The sequence below is a fragment of the Echinops telfairi genome, unplaced genomic scaffold (genome assembly GCF_000313985.2).
Source record: "Echinops telfairi isolate 266 unplaced genomic scaffold, ASM31398v2 ScPeMD7_7459;HRSCAF=8497, whole genome shotgun sequence".
Taxonomy (NCBI): domain Eukaryota; kingdom Metazoa; phylum Chordata; class Mammalia; order Afrosoricida; family Tenrecidae; genus Echinops; species Echinops telfairi.
Genome location: NW_022111359.1, coordinates 4,060,476 through 4,075,537, shown reverse-complemented (window position 1 = coordinate 4,075,537; position 15,062 = coordinate 4,060,476). Strand labels below are relative to the sequence as shown.

Below are 15,062 nucleotides of genomic sequence, written 5' to 3'. Positions count from 1 at the left end.
CAGCCTCCCCTTGGCCCTTCCTCTTCCCGCCAGTCTCCGACCCCGCCCTGGCCGGTCAGTGTGCATGGTGCGGGCAGCTCCCCACCAGGCACAGGTGGGGGAAACTGGGGCAGGGTAGGGTCAGGCCAGCAGCGAGGCTAAGCTCTCTGGGCCGTGGCTTGTTCATCTGCTGAATGTGCTGACGGGGATGGTTAGAACTCACTGAGCCGGGACTAAGAGGTGTGGGTGAAAGGACATGAGGGGGGCATGGATCAGGGGAGGTGTGGGAGATCAGGGGAGGGAGTGCTGGGGAGTACGGATCAGAGGAGGGCACTGGGGAAGGTGTGGATGCGGAGGCCGCAGGGGTATTGATCAGGGAGTCGGCATCGACCAGGAGGAGCAGGCCTGCGGGCGGACAGCACACACCCGGCAGCAATCATTAAGGCAGAAGTGCTGACCGGGCTAGAATCAGAGATGAGTGGCCTCTGCTGAGCTGGGGGGTGTGGGGGGTGGAGGGAGCAGGAGCCTCTCACCTGGGGTCCACCCAGGGACTGGGCAGGGCCAGTGGGCTCCTCCCAGAGCCCCTCCCCAGACCCAGACTGCAACCCCCCCCCAGGCCACACCCCTTAGTGCTTCTCTCCCACGTTGGTCGCTGGCTGCACCCTGTGCCGGGCAGCATGTTCTAGCTGGTCCCCGCCCCCGACTGCCCCCCCTCGGGTGTGCCCCCTATCCCATCCTTGGGGCCTAGAGTGGCTGTGACAGTCAGTGAAGGGACCCTGAGATGGTGGGGGCGGGGCGGGGGAGACAAGGCAGCAGGAGGGTTCGGTGGCTGGGCCCCTCCACCTCCTGCCAGAGGGGCTGTGGGGAAGGATGTCCCCTCCATGAGCACTTGGCGGGGGAGAGGGTGGCTGTGGGGACCCTGGGCTGGGGGCCCAGTGGGGGACCCCGAGCAAGTGGCTGGGCTGAGAATTCGGGGTGGCGGTGGGGATCCCTAGAAGGAGCAGAGCCAGCCCTGCCATCATCCTCAGGAAAACAGTTACAGCCCAGCCTTCCCCAGGCTGAGTGGTGGGGGCACTGGTGAGGGCTTAGGGGGCCCAGGAGAGGAAGACCCCTCCAGGACAGGGCAGACGGACTCCTGAGAGCCTCCACGGGCCGTGAGGGAGGGGGCTGGCCAGGCCCACCCCCCAAAAGGCCCAGATTCAACTAGGGCAGTCTGGCTGGGCCCCCAGGGAACCAGTGTGTGGCCAGGGTTCCTGGGCTGGGTGGGGTGTGGAGATGCTCCAGCCCCAGCCTATGGACTGCCGTCAGGGTCTCCCTCCCCCTCGAGGCCCCCACTCTGTGCCGTGAGCTGATCTGCTGGGGGTGCCTGAGCCAGCTTCTCTCAACCACGAGGCCTGGGGCTGGAGGGCAGATAAAGTGGTGGGGGCCTCTGGGGCAGACCCAGCTGTGAATACTTCCCTGTTCCCCATGACCCCTGACCCCTCAGCTGAGGGCGGTGTTCCCCTCTCGCCACATCGCTCCTCGCTGCCCTTCCTCCAGCTTGACGCCCCCCCCAGGGACAAACCCCAGTGAGTACACGTGACCCCAGCCCGTCTGCCCCGGCTGGGGGCTGCCTCCGTTCCCCACGTGCCCTGGCTCTGGCTGGGAGGTGTCCCTCCTCCGTGGTCCCTCTGGGCCAGGGTGGGCAGTGGTGGTAAAGGGGACCCATGGCCTGGGTGGGGCATGGGGGGACTGGTTTGGAGGCTGGGGCTGAGTGGATCCCGTGGCCTCTCTATGCCTCAGTTTACCCATCTGTGCAATGGGCTGGTGTGACCCAGGCGGTGGCAGGAGGGGCTCAGGCTGAGCCATGTTCCGGGTGCAGTAGCCAAGAGACCACGCCGGGTGGAAGGGGGCGTCCTGCAGCTGAAGCCAAACGCCTGGGGGCTGGTCCCCTTCCCAGGTTCACTCAACAGCCAGGGGTGCTGACGGCCAAGGGTTGTGCTGGGGAGGGGGCTTCTCCCTGCACCCTCTGCCCTCCCCCCGCCCGGTGGCCGGCCTCCCGGCCCCTACCTGTGCCTGATAAGCGGGCTCCCTCGGTCCTAATCCCATAAAGGAACGGTTTGCAGGGGCCGAGCCGGGCGTAGAGCAGGCTGTGGGGAGGAGAGAGACCGAGAGCCTATTAGCGAGGTGGGGGCACTGGGTCGGGGGCACTGTCCGGGCGGGGGCCACACAGCCGGGCCTTTGCGCCCCCACCCCAGCCAATCCGGCGTCCTTCGAAGCGAAGCCCACCACCCTGGGAGCACAACTGGCCTGCCTGCCAGCAGAGGCCCCGGGGGTACCTGAGCCAGCCAGTGAATTATTCAGTGCCTGCCCTGCCAGCCCACCCTGCGCCCGCCGCCCTGGCGGGGCACCCTGAATTATTAAAGGCATTTTATTTATTAATTTTCCTTCAGGAGTGGGTACGTGGCAGGCAGCCGGCTGGCGGGGGGTCTGCATACAGGGAGTTGCGTTTTAATCTTGCTGATTATACTTGGCCCAGACTGTAAATAATGCATGATGCTGGTGGGGGGGGTGGCGGGGGGGTGAGCGGTAAGAGAGGGGTGGACCTCCTGCAGGCGGAGTAGGGGAAGGTCAGCAGATGCTGGGGTGGGGAGCACCCCAGGCGTGTGCGGGGGAAGGGTAGGGGAGTGATCATGTCCACTCCACAGCTGCTAAGTTTGGGATGGAACCCCGAGTCCTCGACAACGTGACCGGTGCCCCTTTCACAGATGAGAAAGTTGAGACCAGTACCACCGAGACGCCAAGCCCCACACTGCCCAGGACGCTCGCCGACGCCTGCTCTGCCCAGGCTGGCAGGGACCAGCCCACTGTGCCGCTGAGAACAGCCCAGCAGGCTCAGGGAAGGGGAGGCATCTGCCAGGGTCACACAGGAAAAGGAGGGCCGCAGCGGCAGCAGCGGAACTGGGGCCTGGCTCTCTGTGGGAAACCCAAGTGGAGTTCTTTTCAGTCCAAAGGCCCTGGGGTTGGGTAGGTGGGGGTGCTGCTCCCTGGAAACCGCTGCCCCCCCCACCCCCAGGTAAAGTGAGGAGTCTCATCTGGGGGTCCCTGGAGCAAAGGGAGGGAGTCCTGGTGGTAGAGTGGTTATGCACTGGGCTGCCAACTTCAGGGTCAGCAGTTCAAAACCCCTCGCCGCTCCTTGGGAGAAAGAGGAGGCTTTCTTCTCCCACAGAGTTACAGCCCGTGAAACTCACAGAATGGAACAGACTTGAGGGCAGGGCGTCTCTTTGGCTTGGGGCTGTGGTGGGCTACACACAGAGTTGCTAACTGCGAGATCAGTGGTTTGAAACCACCAGGTGGCTCCTTGGAAGAAAGAGGAGGCTGTCTGCTCCCATGAAGACGGACAGTCTCAGAAACCCCCAAGGGCAGTCCTGCTCAGTCCTACAGGGGTGCCGTGAGTCAGGGTCGCCCCGACGGCAATGGGGGAGGCTTCCTGGTTGGGAAGGAAGGGTGAGAAGCAGGTAGAGATGGTGGGGGGAGGCCGCCCAGAGCCATGTCACTGCGGCTGCACACCAACAGTGCTGCCCCTGGGGAGGGGAAGCCGGGGCCGGACCACTGTGGGCCCAGGGGATTCCAGTTGGCTTCAGACGGGGCCTGGGCCAGGGCCCAGCTGGGCAGAAAGATCTAGAAGGTAGGTTCTGAGAGCAGAGTGGAAAATGGGGAGGCCTCCCCGAGTCCTGTGGAGCAGGTCCCAGGAGCCAGCGTCTCGTCTCCCAACTTGCCAGAGCCCAAGAGTCAGCGCGACCACACTCAACATCTGCTCGCATCCGCTGTGCCGGGTGAGGGCCGCCTGGACTGGCTGACCTGGACCCTCACGGCAGGCCGAGTCGGCGCCCTGACCAGGTGGCCCTGGGCTGCATGCCCTCCTGAGACCCACCAAGCTCACCAGTTCCCGCGGGGCTGGGCAGAGGGGTGGGGCGGGAGAAGGCCTGCTGGGGATGCCCGCCCCACCTCGGGCACCGCTCCCCGCGTGCTTACTGGGCGAGGCTGGCGACGTGGCTCCTCCCTCGGAGGTGGTGGTGGGTTTGGCGGTGGGGGGGAGCACCAGCCGCGGCAGCCCTGGGGGCAGCGAAGCCAGCATGTGGGCTGGGGTGCAGTGACTGGGCATTTTGAGCTGACTGCTTCCATTTAACTGGGGGGACAGAGAGACAAGCGGTTAAGGGGGCGGGGCCAGCCCTGCTGGGGTTGGCATGGGGATGGGGCTAAGGCACCGGCCTGGCGGGGACCATGAGCTTGGCGGATCTCAGATCAGCAGACGCCGGGGCCACCCACGCTGTCACACTGTTGGCACTTACAAACAAGCATGGTGGCTGGGGAGTGGGCTCAGGCCCAAGGCTGCCCCACAAACCACATGGGTCCGAGGAGACCTGTGTCTGGGGGAAGGGGCGTCGACTACAGCCACGTTTCCGTAAGTCGCCTGCCAGGCCTCCCTGGTTCCGAGCGGGCTCACAGGGCAGCCGTCTGTCTCAGTGCTCATGCCCCCCCTCCACCAGTGGGCACACGCTTGCTGAATGAAGCCACCGCCACGCCAACTGCTCACCCTCCTGCTGGCGCCCAAGCCACGGTCAGTTCCAAGCCCACAGCGCCCCTTTCTGGACACCAACTGTGGCCTGGCCCAAGCCCCTGTCCAGGGCTGGGTTTCGCCCTGGTTTGTATTGAGAGCCCGGCAGGACTGGCCAGGCTGACGCAGGGCTTCTACCCAGAACCTGGGGGGTTCCTCCTCCGGCCCCCTGCATGGAGGGTTTGCATTTCCACCCCAGCCCCAGAACCACCTGGGCACACCCCTGGGAGCCTCCTGACAAAGGGGGCCCAGCTCATGCGGAATCAGCTGCTGCCCGGGCCAGCACCAACCCCACGGCCAGCTGGGGTCAGGCCCTGCCCACGCGCGCTCACTGGCTGGCTTTCAGCAACCGGTCATCAGGCCTTTCTTCCTCATCTCAGCCTGGAAGCTCTGCTGGATCTCAGTCAGCAGCATCCTGGACCGCTCTACCTGAGCCCCACCTGCCCCTTCCTAGGTCACCTGTGCTGTCAGAGAGTCTGAACTCCGGCCCCCCAGCCCCAAGGGCCCAGATAGGGACAGCGTCCCTGGCGCCCGTCACAAACCCTTCCGGATCAAAGAGCACATTCAAAACCCACGCAGCACAGAGAGGCCCTGCCCCTGCCCGACTCACCGGTCCAGGCTGCTGGCTGGCTGGGTCGCAGGCCAGCGAGACGAGATCTTTGAGCGGGTCCTGCGGGTTGAGATGAGGCGGGTAGCGGATGGCCGTGTGGGGGAAATACGTGGAAGCCGTCTGGGGCAGGATGGACGTTGTGGGGAAGTGCAGGGCCGAGGATGGGTGAGGGCTCCGGGCGATTCCTGCGGACGGAGGTGGGGGTGAGATGGGGCTAGGGTCGAGCCCCTGCAGGGCATGGTGGTCCAGCGTCTCCTCGTGCCTAGGCCTGGGGGTGGGGGTGGGGCACGTCTACTTCTGGGGGCATGTCATCGAGTCAGTGCTGACTCGGGGCGACCCTATAGGACTGGGTAAGTGGCCTCTGAGGGTTTGCGAGACTAACCCTTAACGGGAGTAGAAAGCATCATTGGTCTCCCATGGGCGGCTGGTGGTTTTGAACTGCTGACTTTGAGGTTAGCAGCCCAACGTGAACCCACTACGCTGCCCCCAGGAGCCCTTGGGGGTCTTTCCCGGGAACAACTGAAAAATGATGTCATTTCCGCCAGGGCGTGTCCTCACACTGCCCGGGCTCCCAGGGGCCCTCCCCGACAGAGCAGAGGCTCTCGACCTGCCCAGGAGCAGACAGCCTCATCGTTCCCCCTTGGAGCGCCGGGTGGGTTTGAACTGCTGACCTGCTGGTAAGCAGACGAGGGCTGAACCACGGCGTGCCCCAGGGTTCCTCACAGCACCACCAAGTTGGGGCCTGGCTGTGATTTACGTGCCCCAGACGCACAGGGCTCTGGAATGAGCCACTGGGAACCCTCATTCCACAGGGCTGGAGTGGAGACAAATCCGTTTCTGAAAGCGGGAGATTTGAGCCACCTCCCGAGAACCTAACCTTGGAGAGAAGGGTCTCTGGGGAGATGTGCCGGGGCCCCCGCGGTGTCGCCCCTAAATGCCCTCAGCTCCCTAAAACGAGCCCTGGACCCAGTAAGGATGGACTCTACTTCCACTGAGCTGACGCACAGACACGCTGTGGGATGGAGGAGGACTGGCCTTTGGGTTTCTGAGAACGCAGTCAGCCTCGGCCCTCTCTTGGGAAGCAGTTGGTGGGTTGGAACCCTTGACCTTGTGGGTTAGGAGCCCAGCGCTTAAGTCATGGAGCAACCAAGGCTATTTCCTATAAGCAGGACCAGACCAGACACGGTGTGGCCTTTCCGTCTCTTTCCTCCTGTCCGACGCATGGTTGTGAGGCTCGTCTTGATCGCAAGGCCAGTGGTTTGGGCCCCCCAGGTGCTTTGAGGGCAAGAGAGGAGGCTGTCTGCTCCTGTAAGGAGCCAGGGCACCTAACGTCAACAGCAGCAGCAACATGTGTTCTGCCGGGGGCTTCCAGAACCCCGCCATCTTTCAATTCCGTTGTCCTGCAAACCTTGGACACCCCTCTTATCTGTACCATGTAATTCGGAGGTCTTCCCATCACCCTGAAAGTAAGGGTGCCCAGGCCGCAATGGCGGGAAGTGCAGTTGGGCTGCTAACCACAAGGTCAGTGGTTCAAACCCACCAGCCGCTCTGAGTGGGGGAGGGAACATGAGGCTGCCTGTTCCTGTAGATTGATAGCCTGAGCATCTCTAAAGAGGGTTGCGATGCATCTGGATCTACTCAAGGGCACTATGTGGATGACTCAAAGAAGCCTGTATCTGCAGGCAGGCACTGCCCTGGCCCAGCCCCCACCCCCAGTCAGTCTAGAAGCATCTTGGGCTCTGCTGGCTGTGCCCACCCTGCTGGGTGACTACAATCAGCCACCGCAGCACCAGCACCTCTGTGTGGACACCGGGGGTAGGGTGCTCCCGAAACCTCATGGAAAGGTGAGATTACATGATGGGATTTCCCCTGAGACTTTCGGCAGGCTTCTGTGTGTACAGAAACGGGCTACGTGCTAATAAAACTTTATTTGTAAACACAAGTTGAGGGCCATCAGGCCTGCCTGTCTCCTTCTGTGGATCATGTGGTCTCCAAGGGCCTCCCATGTGACACTCTGGGCCCCTTGCCCCTGGGGGCAAGTGCGACCCTGCTGGATCTCTGGCCTCTCCTTGCACAGAATGGGAGACTGAGGCCCAGAGGGCAGAGCACGAGGCTGCAGGTCAGACAGTGGGCAGGACTTCCGGGGCTCACTCACCGCTGTGCACAGCGATGACAGGCCGGTGGTGCTGCGTGAAGCTGGAGAGGCGCGGCGAGTCCTGGGGCGACGGGCTGTTGAACGGGGACTTGTCCATCTCTGCCTTCTTCACCGGGGACGAGATGGCTGTGGGGCCAGGGACCAGAGGGTCAGAGACCAGCCAGACCGTGGCCACGCTCCCCACGCCCGTGTTCTAAGTGCCCGCCCCAACCCAAGGTCTGCCCTGCAGCCCCCTGGGTCCAAAAACTTTACCCCAAACACACTGGGGTGGGGTCACCTCCGACTCAGGTGACCCCAGGTTACAGAGCAGAGTTGCCTCGCTGGGCTCTGGGTACCTTTCTAGGGGCAGCTTGCCAGCCCTTTCTTCTGCAGTGCCACCGGGTCGGGTCGGTTCAAGCCATCAGCCATTTGCCCCATTTGGGGACCCTCCTCACCCCCCAGTCCCCGCTCCTGCTGTCCCCAACCCTTCCAGGAACCTCCCCACATACTGGCTCTTAGCATTCGCACAGTGGGGGGGGGGGGCTCCGAGCACTTTGGACATCACTCCACCTACTCTCGTCCTCTGGACGCCCATGCCACAGAGGGCAAACTGAGGCTCGGAGCAGAGAGGGGTGGGCACAGCCCCACCTTCCCTTGGGCCAGAGAATTGGGCCATGCAGAGCCGCCCCTGCCTCTGCCTCCCATGACAGGGGCTGGGGATGTAGGTACCAGTGTCCCTGGCTGACCAAGGAGGGATCTGAGCAGGTGAGGAATGTTCTGGAAGGCCAGGCCAGCTAGGCCTGGAGGCTGAGCTGCCTCCAGGATGCTACTCAGTGGCCTGTGAAGCTTGGCCTTGGTGGCCTTGGTGGCCAGGCCTGAGCCCCCCTGGGACGGGGTTGCTGGGGAGACAGGGAGGGCTGCCCCTCCTGTGAGTGGGCACAGCGTGAATGCCTGCAAGTGTGTGTGAATGTGTGTGTCTGTGAGTGTGTGTGAATGAGTGTATATATCTGTGTGTGCGATTGAGTGTGTGTGTCTGTGTATGCGATTGAGTGTGTGTCTGAGCGTGGGGGTGAGTGTGTGAGTGTGTATGTCTGTGTGAGTGAGCGTGTGTATGATTGTGTGTCTGTGTGTGTCTGAGCGTGGGGACGAGTGTGTGTGAGTGTCTATGTCTGTGTGAGTGTGTCTGAGTGTGAGGGTGTGTCTGTAGGTGAATGGATGTTACCTATCTGTTTGTCTAAGCTTAGAAGTGAACCTGTGTGTGACGGAGTGTATGTGTCGGAGTGTGGAGGTAAATCGTGTGTGTGTGTGTGTGTGTGTGTGTGTGTGAGTGTGGGGTGGTAGGAGCCCTGGACAGACCCACTCCTGCAGGCTCCACCCACCCCTGCAAGGGCTTGCTCTGTGCACACCCTCCCTTGGTTCTACAGGTTCAATATGTCCTGGGGGGAAGGGGTGTGTCTTATGCACGGGGGTGGGGGGTGGGGGTGGGGCCTCAGTGGCATCTCTGCTCCTGGAAACCAGCAACACGCCCTCCATGTCATCACCACAGATGTCCCCACACGGGGCAGAGCCACGTGACTGTGTCGTCTGCACACCTGTCCAGGAGGAGATTCCTAAGCCACCCCGTCCTACGGAGCCCTGGTGGTGCCGTGCCTCAGTAACTATCCGGCTGCCAGGTCGGGGTTCGAGCCCTGACAAGGCCACTCTGGAGGGCAGCCCTGGGACCTGCTCCTGCAGACGACAGCCCGGGGACCACACAGGGCAGTGCCACTCCCTCACACGGGCCCAGACGGAGCGTGAGGCTGGGGTCACAGAGCCAGAGCAGTACAGCCAGGATTCGGACCCCCTCCCCGCCAGCTCACAAAGGGACAGGGGAGCCCCGATAACAGAGAGAGGCTGGGGGGAGTGCTGGGCCAGGAGCGTGCCTGCCCCAGCCCCCTCCCCCTCCAGGATCCCCACTCCCCCCTGTCCCTCTGACTGCTCCCCCTTCCCAGCCCAGCCCTGCCATCCTGAAGTCTGTCCCCAGAGGCCACAGGGTGACACAACTCAGACCAGAGCCCCTTGGCCCCAGGGTCCCTCCCAGAGGTATTTTCCCAGATAAAGCCCATTTCCCTGCGGCCTCCAGGGCCTTGCACTGTCCCTCGCCCCTCCTCCTCCTCTCCTCCTCCCCCATCACTCCAGCCAGCCACCCGGGCCTCCAATTCTCCAGGCCTGGTCCTGCCCCAGGGCCTTTGCTCGGGCTGTGCTCTGCCTGGGCCACCCTTTCTTATCTTTCACCTTCTCTGCAGAAAAGTCGCCCCAGACCAACTGCAAAGTCAGCCGCTGTGGAGCCGGCGGGACCGGGGTGCTTGTCCAGGACAGAGCAGAGCTGCCCCTAGGGCCCCCGAGACTGTCACCTTTTACAGGACCAAGCCGCCTCCCTCTCCTGAGGGGCAGCTGAAGGGTTTGAACTGGCAACCTTGCGGTGAGACTCCAAGTGCTTAACTGCAGGTGCCACCAGGGCAGGGTGCCCTTTGCCGAGGAGCTGGACAAACCCACCTGTCCCTGGCTGGTAGACCCTGCCACCTGGGACTTTGGCAGGAGGTGCCCATCCCCTGGGGGTGCCCTGGGAGGCGGAAAGGCATTCCAGGCCAGGACACTGGTCCAGGGAGGGACCGTGGGCCAGGCCTGTGGGGGCCCCCAGGGTGGGCGGCTGGCACCGCCCCTCACTGGCTCCCCTGGGTCTCAGCTGCTCCCAGGCCCAGGCCGCAGGATCGGGAGGAGCAGAGAAAAGCCAGGCTCTAATCAGCTTAAGCCCCTTAATGAGAGACTAATGGGGCCGTCTAGACAGGAAGCTGGCAGGGGGTGGAGGGGGGGGCTGAGGGTCCTGGGTGTGGCTGGAGGCCTGCTGCACACTCTGGCGGGCTTCAGATGTCCCTGCCACCTGACACAGCCCCCTGGGGCTCGGCCCACCCTGGGGCTGGCAGCTGTGTGTGGGGAGCCAGATGGGATGACACCCCCCCTCCCCCGGCATTTCCCTCCCTTTTGGATGGGGCCCCATCTGACCCTGGAAATCTGACCTGACCCTGGCCTGCCCACTGAGAGACAAGGTGAAGCCACGGACGGTTCCAGATGGCAGTGTCTGCCTCAGTTTCCTTATCTGTCACACAGGGCCAGGGACTAATACAGGCCCACGGCTGAGCACGCAGCCCCCCAAACCCAGCCCACGGCTGTCGGATCCACTGAGGCCCTACAGGGCAGGGCAGTCCCCAGGCTTCTTGAGGCTGGGAGTCTTCACAGGAGCAGCCCCCACCCCACCCCAATCCCACACTGCACTGTCTGAGATTGGTCTCTGAAAGGGCCCCCTCGGCTTGCTCGCCGCTGGGGGGACCTGCAGCAGTGACCGCCCTGCGCTGGGTACGGCCGCCGGAGAGTCCTGGCCACCAGACGAATGACAAAGGGCAGGGGTCACTTCTGAGGATGCTTCCTCAAGGACAGCGAACGCCCAGACCAGACGCTGTCTGTCTGTCCTGCTGGGAGCCCTGGCAGCCATGATGGGCCATGCGGTGGGCATGAAGCAGGCTCGGTGGGGCCGATGGCACCAGCCCCGGCACTCCAGGGCGAAGGCAGTGCACCCACGTGGCAGCGCTGTGCTCTGCCCTTCAGGGTGCTGTTTGTCGTTCTGTGGCGGGGAGACGGGGCTGTCTGCACCCGGAACGAGCTAACAATCCCTGACACACGTGGGGGCAGCTCCAGAGCGGCCTCTCGGGTCTGTGGGTCAGTGAGTTCTTCTTTTCTCCGGGCGCAACACACAGATACACATACACACATGCAGACACACTGGACACCACACACATATTCCCTCTCTGAGTCCTCACTAAAGTGGGGTGGTTGTTACCAACACACGGACACACACACAGACAGACAGACACCCCATTTGGAGATGAGGGCAGGGTGGCTCAGAGGAGTCAGTCACCTGTCTGAGGTCACACAGCACGAGCAGGGAGCGCCCGTCTCCGGAACCTGGAGGCTGGGTCACTCCCTTCTCAGGCGCCCCATGGGCGAGGCCCGTGGTATAAAAACCCCAAACACCAAACTCACGGCCATGGAGTTGATTGACGCACAAGGACCCTACAGGACAGGGCAGAGCTGCCCCTGCGAGTGAGTGTCTGAGGCTGTAACTCTTTACTGGACTAGGAAGCTGTCGTTTCCCCGCGGGAGCAGCGGGTCGGGATGTCACACTGCTGACTTCGAAGGCGCAGTCTGGGGGCGCACACCCAGACACTGCTGAGACAGCCTGTGTTCTGTCGGGTCTTCCTTGAATGAGGACGCACGGACTGGACCGCCGCGCTCCAATCTGCACCCGACGATGAGGACAGCCCAGCACCAGGAGGTCCTGCATTAGGGTGGACTTGGGACCGCTAGCAACAACTACGTCCACGACCAGGTCAGGCCTTGGGGTGCAGGGACTGCTGGGATAAGACTCACCCCAGGTGGGTCTGGGCACTAAAGCAGGAGTGGACCTCCCACTGCCATCCCGGGAAAAGAGCCAAGACCACCTCGGGCCCCTTGGACCCAGGGACACCCTGGAGCTGACAGAGGCCCGCAGGAGCAGGGGAGTGGCAGAGCCAGGCCCCAGGCGGGGGGGTGTGTGTGTGTGTGTGGGGGGTGGGTCCGGAGAGCTCAGGTTGCTGGCCTGCAGAGCGAGAGCTTTGACCTGAGGTTTATGGCGGAGTGGTGTGCCCTTTGGGGTTTGATTGGCAGCTCTGAATGGGTTCTGTAAACTTGCCCGAGCAGAGCAGGGGTCTCATAGCTGAAAGGGTGAGGACCAGAGAGAGGTCAGCCTGCAGGGATGTCTGGGGTGAGGCTTCCTTGACGGCAGAACTGTGCCTCACTCTTGTTAACCTGCAACTCCGCTCATTCAGCCCATGACCTTAGGGTGTGGTCACTGCCATGAATGGTGGCCCCCTGCTGAGAAGGAGGAGAGCGTGTGTCACGGGAGGGCGGAGGGGGCCAGGACAAAAGAGGGTGGCGGCATGTCTGAGCCCCACCTCCTGGGCACGTCCACTTTGTTTCTCCTTCCCCCAGAGAAGGTGGGGTGCCACCCCCTCAGGCAGTTAGTTTTTCACGGGCCTGTTTTAACAGAGGGGGGATGTCCCCACACTGACCCTACAAGCTGGGTGCAGGAATTAACTTCCTCCATTTTCCAGATGAACAAACCGAGGCTCAGAGAGGTAAGGTCACCAGGAAGCTGCACGGGGTTGGGATATGACCGTCAGCAAGCTGGCTCCAGGGGCCAGGCTGGTAACCTTTGACCTATCCCAGGGGAGAGGGGAAGGTGCGCCCTGGAGGCTGAGGGGCTGGACAGGGCAGTGCTCTGGCCACTGGGGGACATGGACCCTGGTGAGAACCTGATGGGCACCAGTGGGGCGCCTCCCTTGGAGTAACCTGAGCCGGGATGCCATTGTATGCTGTTTCTGGAAGGCCGGTGCCAGGCTGTCACAGAGCTGTGCTGGCAAGCCACAGGCACCCTTCAGAGGAGACGTGTGCAGGTGGGGACCACGAAGCGGCCGCTCAGGGAGGCGAAAAGGAAGACAGAAACTTTGGAGGCAGAAGAGCAATTATAAGTCCGGCCCCAACTGTAGACTCACACGCAAACCTGACTTACTGGGTCCACGCAAGCCATTTTCAGACGTAGACCCCAAACTGTCCGCCGTTCCCGAAATCAACAGCTGGGTGAGTGTTTGCCTGCGCGCTCCCTCACTCTCTCTCAGTGCGCGCAGTCGACCCTCTAGCACAGGGTGGAGCTGCCGCTCCGGGTCTTTGAGCATGGAACGCTTTACAGAAGTGGGAAGCCTCGTCTCCCTCACTTGGAGCGGTTGGTGGTTTTGAACTGCTGACCTGTGGTTAGCAGCCCAACGTGCAACCACTGTGCCACTCGGGCTCCTCTGCCTGAGCAGAGCTCGTTACAGAGGATTCTCGAGATGAGTGTAGATTTACAACCGTTCACCCAAAGCACAGAGGGGACCTCTGAGGGGCAAAACCCAGCAAGCCAAATTCACGGCCACCCACTTGCCTCCAACTCACAGGGCCTCTGAGACTCTCGGTGCGGGTGCAGGCGCGGACCGCCTCACCCTTCTCCCGAGGCTAGTGGAATTGAACCTTGCGGGCAGCAGCCCCATGTCTAATCCACGGCCCCCGGCTCCTCCAGCTTAGCTACCACACAGATGAGAAGGTCAAGGGACACGGAGCCTAAGTGGGTGGTGACACACGCATATGGGTAGAGGTGGTGAGGTTGGCGACATACTGTGACACACGTGGCCAACATTACTGGACCGTCCACGTAGCAATCTTGAACGGAACGGGTGCATGTTGGCTCCTGTATGCTGCCACCCAAAACAAATGAAAAAACAAAAACAATTTTTATACTAAATCCCTCAGGAGCAATAATGAGAGCAGCAATACCAGCAGGGTAGGGGGAAGGTAGGGGGACAAAAGGGGAACCAATCACAATGATCTACGCATACCAAAGCCACCACACACCAGGGGGACAAAAACCAGAAAAGTGGGTGAAGGGAGACAGGGGTCGGTATAAGACATGAAAAAAAAATTATAAATTATCAAGGGTTCATGAGGGAGGAAGGGGGAAAAAGTGAGGAGCCGATACCAAGGGCTCAAGTAGAAAGCAAATGTTTTGAGAATGATGATGGCAACAAATGTACAGATGTGCTTGACACAATGGATGTATGTATGGCTTGTGACGAGAGCTGTAAGAGCCCCCAATAAAATGATTTTTAAAAACCCACATATATCTTTTGGGACCACTCTTTAAGAGAATAGAGAAACAATAAAAAGACACAGGGCCCTGATCAAAAGGGAGGGAAAGGTAAAACATAACTACAAATTCTTGTGGATGCCCGGTTTTCTGGAGCCCAGAAGCGGACGCACCCAGTGGCTGTACCAGTGGGCTGACACCCCGCACCCTGGCAGCCGCGTGGGCAACGCGGGAGTGGGCGGTGTTTGGTTCTGTGGCACACGGGGTCACTATGCATAAGGACTGACTCAATGGCATCCTAACAACACTCTGTTGACCTCAAGCCACAAATATCCCCGGAAGCCTTGTTGGAATCAAACAATAATCTGGCTGCACTCATAAAGAAGGCTCCCTTGAGCGCTGGGCTGTTAAGATCTTATGGGATGCCAGCAACTCCACGGTTACAGACCACAGAGCCTCGACGGGAAGCTTAGGGGGCAGCTGGTGCACGTCCACGGGGGAGGATCCGCTCAGAAGCTGAGAAAGGTGAGAACGGGCTAGGGCCAGCGTCACCGAAGTCCTGGCACGTGGAGCCCCTGCTGCACTGTCATGGGTTTTGCCGTGTGTCCCAGTATTCTCATCAACAATCCACCTAGCTGTTGTCAGACAACAGCCACCGTACAAAACACCGCCTGTTCCTGTGCCGTCCTCACAATTGCTATGTTTGAATCTGTGACATAAAAAGGCAGGGGTCCTATAGAATTTGAAACATATGGACAAAGAGCCGACTGTATGGGAATCTAATAAAAGAAGAAACTCCAAGGGTCTCGGGAAGGGGACGAGCCAGGCAGGGTCCAGTGTAGCACCAATGAAACATACCACTTTCCTCTAGTTCTTTAATGCTCCCCCACCACTACCACCACTGTCATGATCCCATTTCTACCTTACAAATCAGGCTAGACCAGAGCACGTACACCGGTACAGATAAGAGCTGAAAACACAGGGAATCCAC

General features: G+C 61.4%; 1 protein-coding gene across 1 annotated transcript in view; it reads right to left on the bottom strand.

The window, feature by feature from the left end:
- NFIC (nuclear factor I C) overlaps positions 1-15,062 on the bottom strand; it is a 65,123-nt gene that overhangs the window by 6,970 nt on the left and 43,091 nt on the right. Inside the window, exons 7-10 of the mRNA XM_004714387.2 lie at positions 7,342-7,467; positions 5,187-5,371; positions 3,994-4,147; positions 2,029-2,108 (exon numbers count right to left, since the gene is read on the bottom strand). Of these exons, the coding sequence (XP_004714444.1) occupies positions 2,029-2,108; positions 3,994-4,147; positions 5,187-5,371; positions 7,342-7,467 (545 nt within the window). The remainder of the gene's footprint in view (positions 1-2,028; positions 2,109-3,993; positions 4,148-5,186; positions 5,372-7,341; positions 7,468-15,062) is intronic.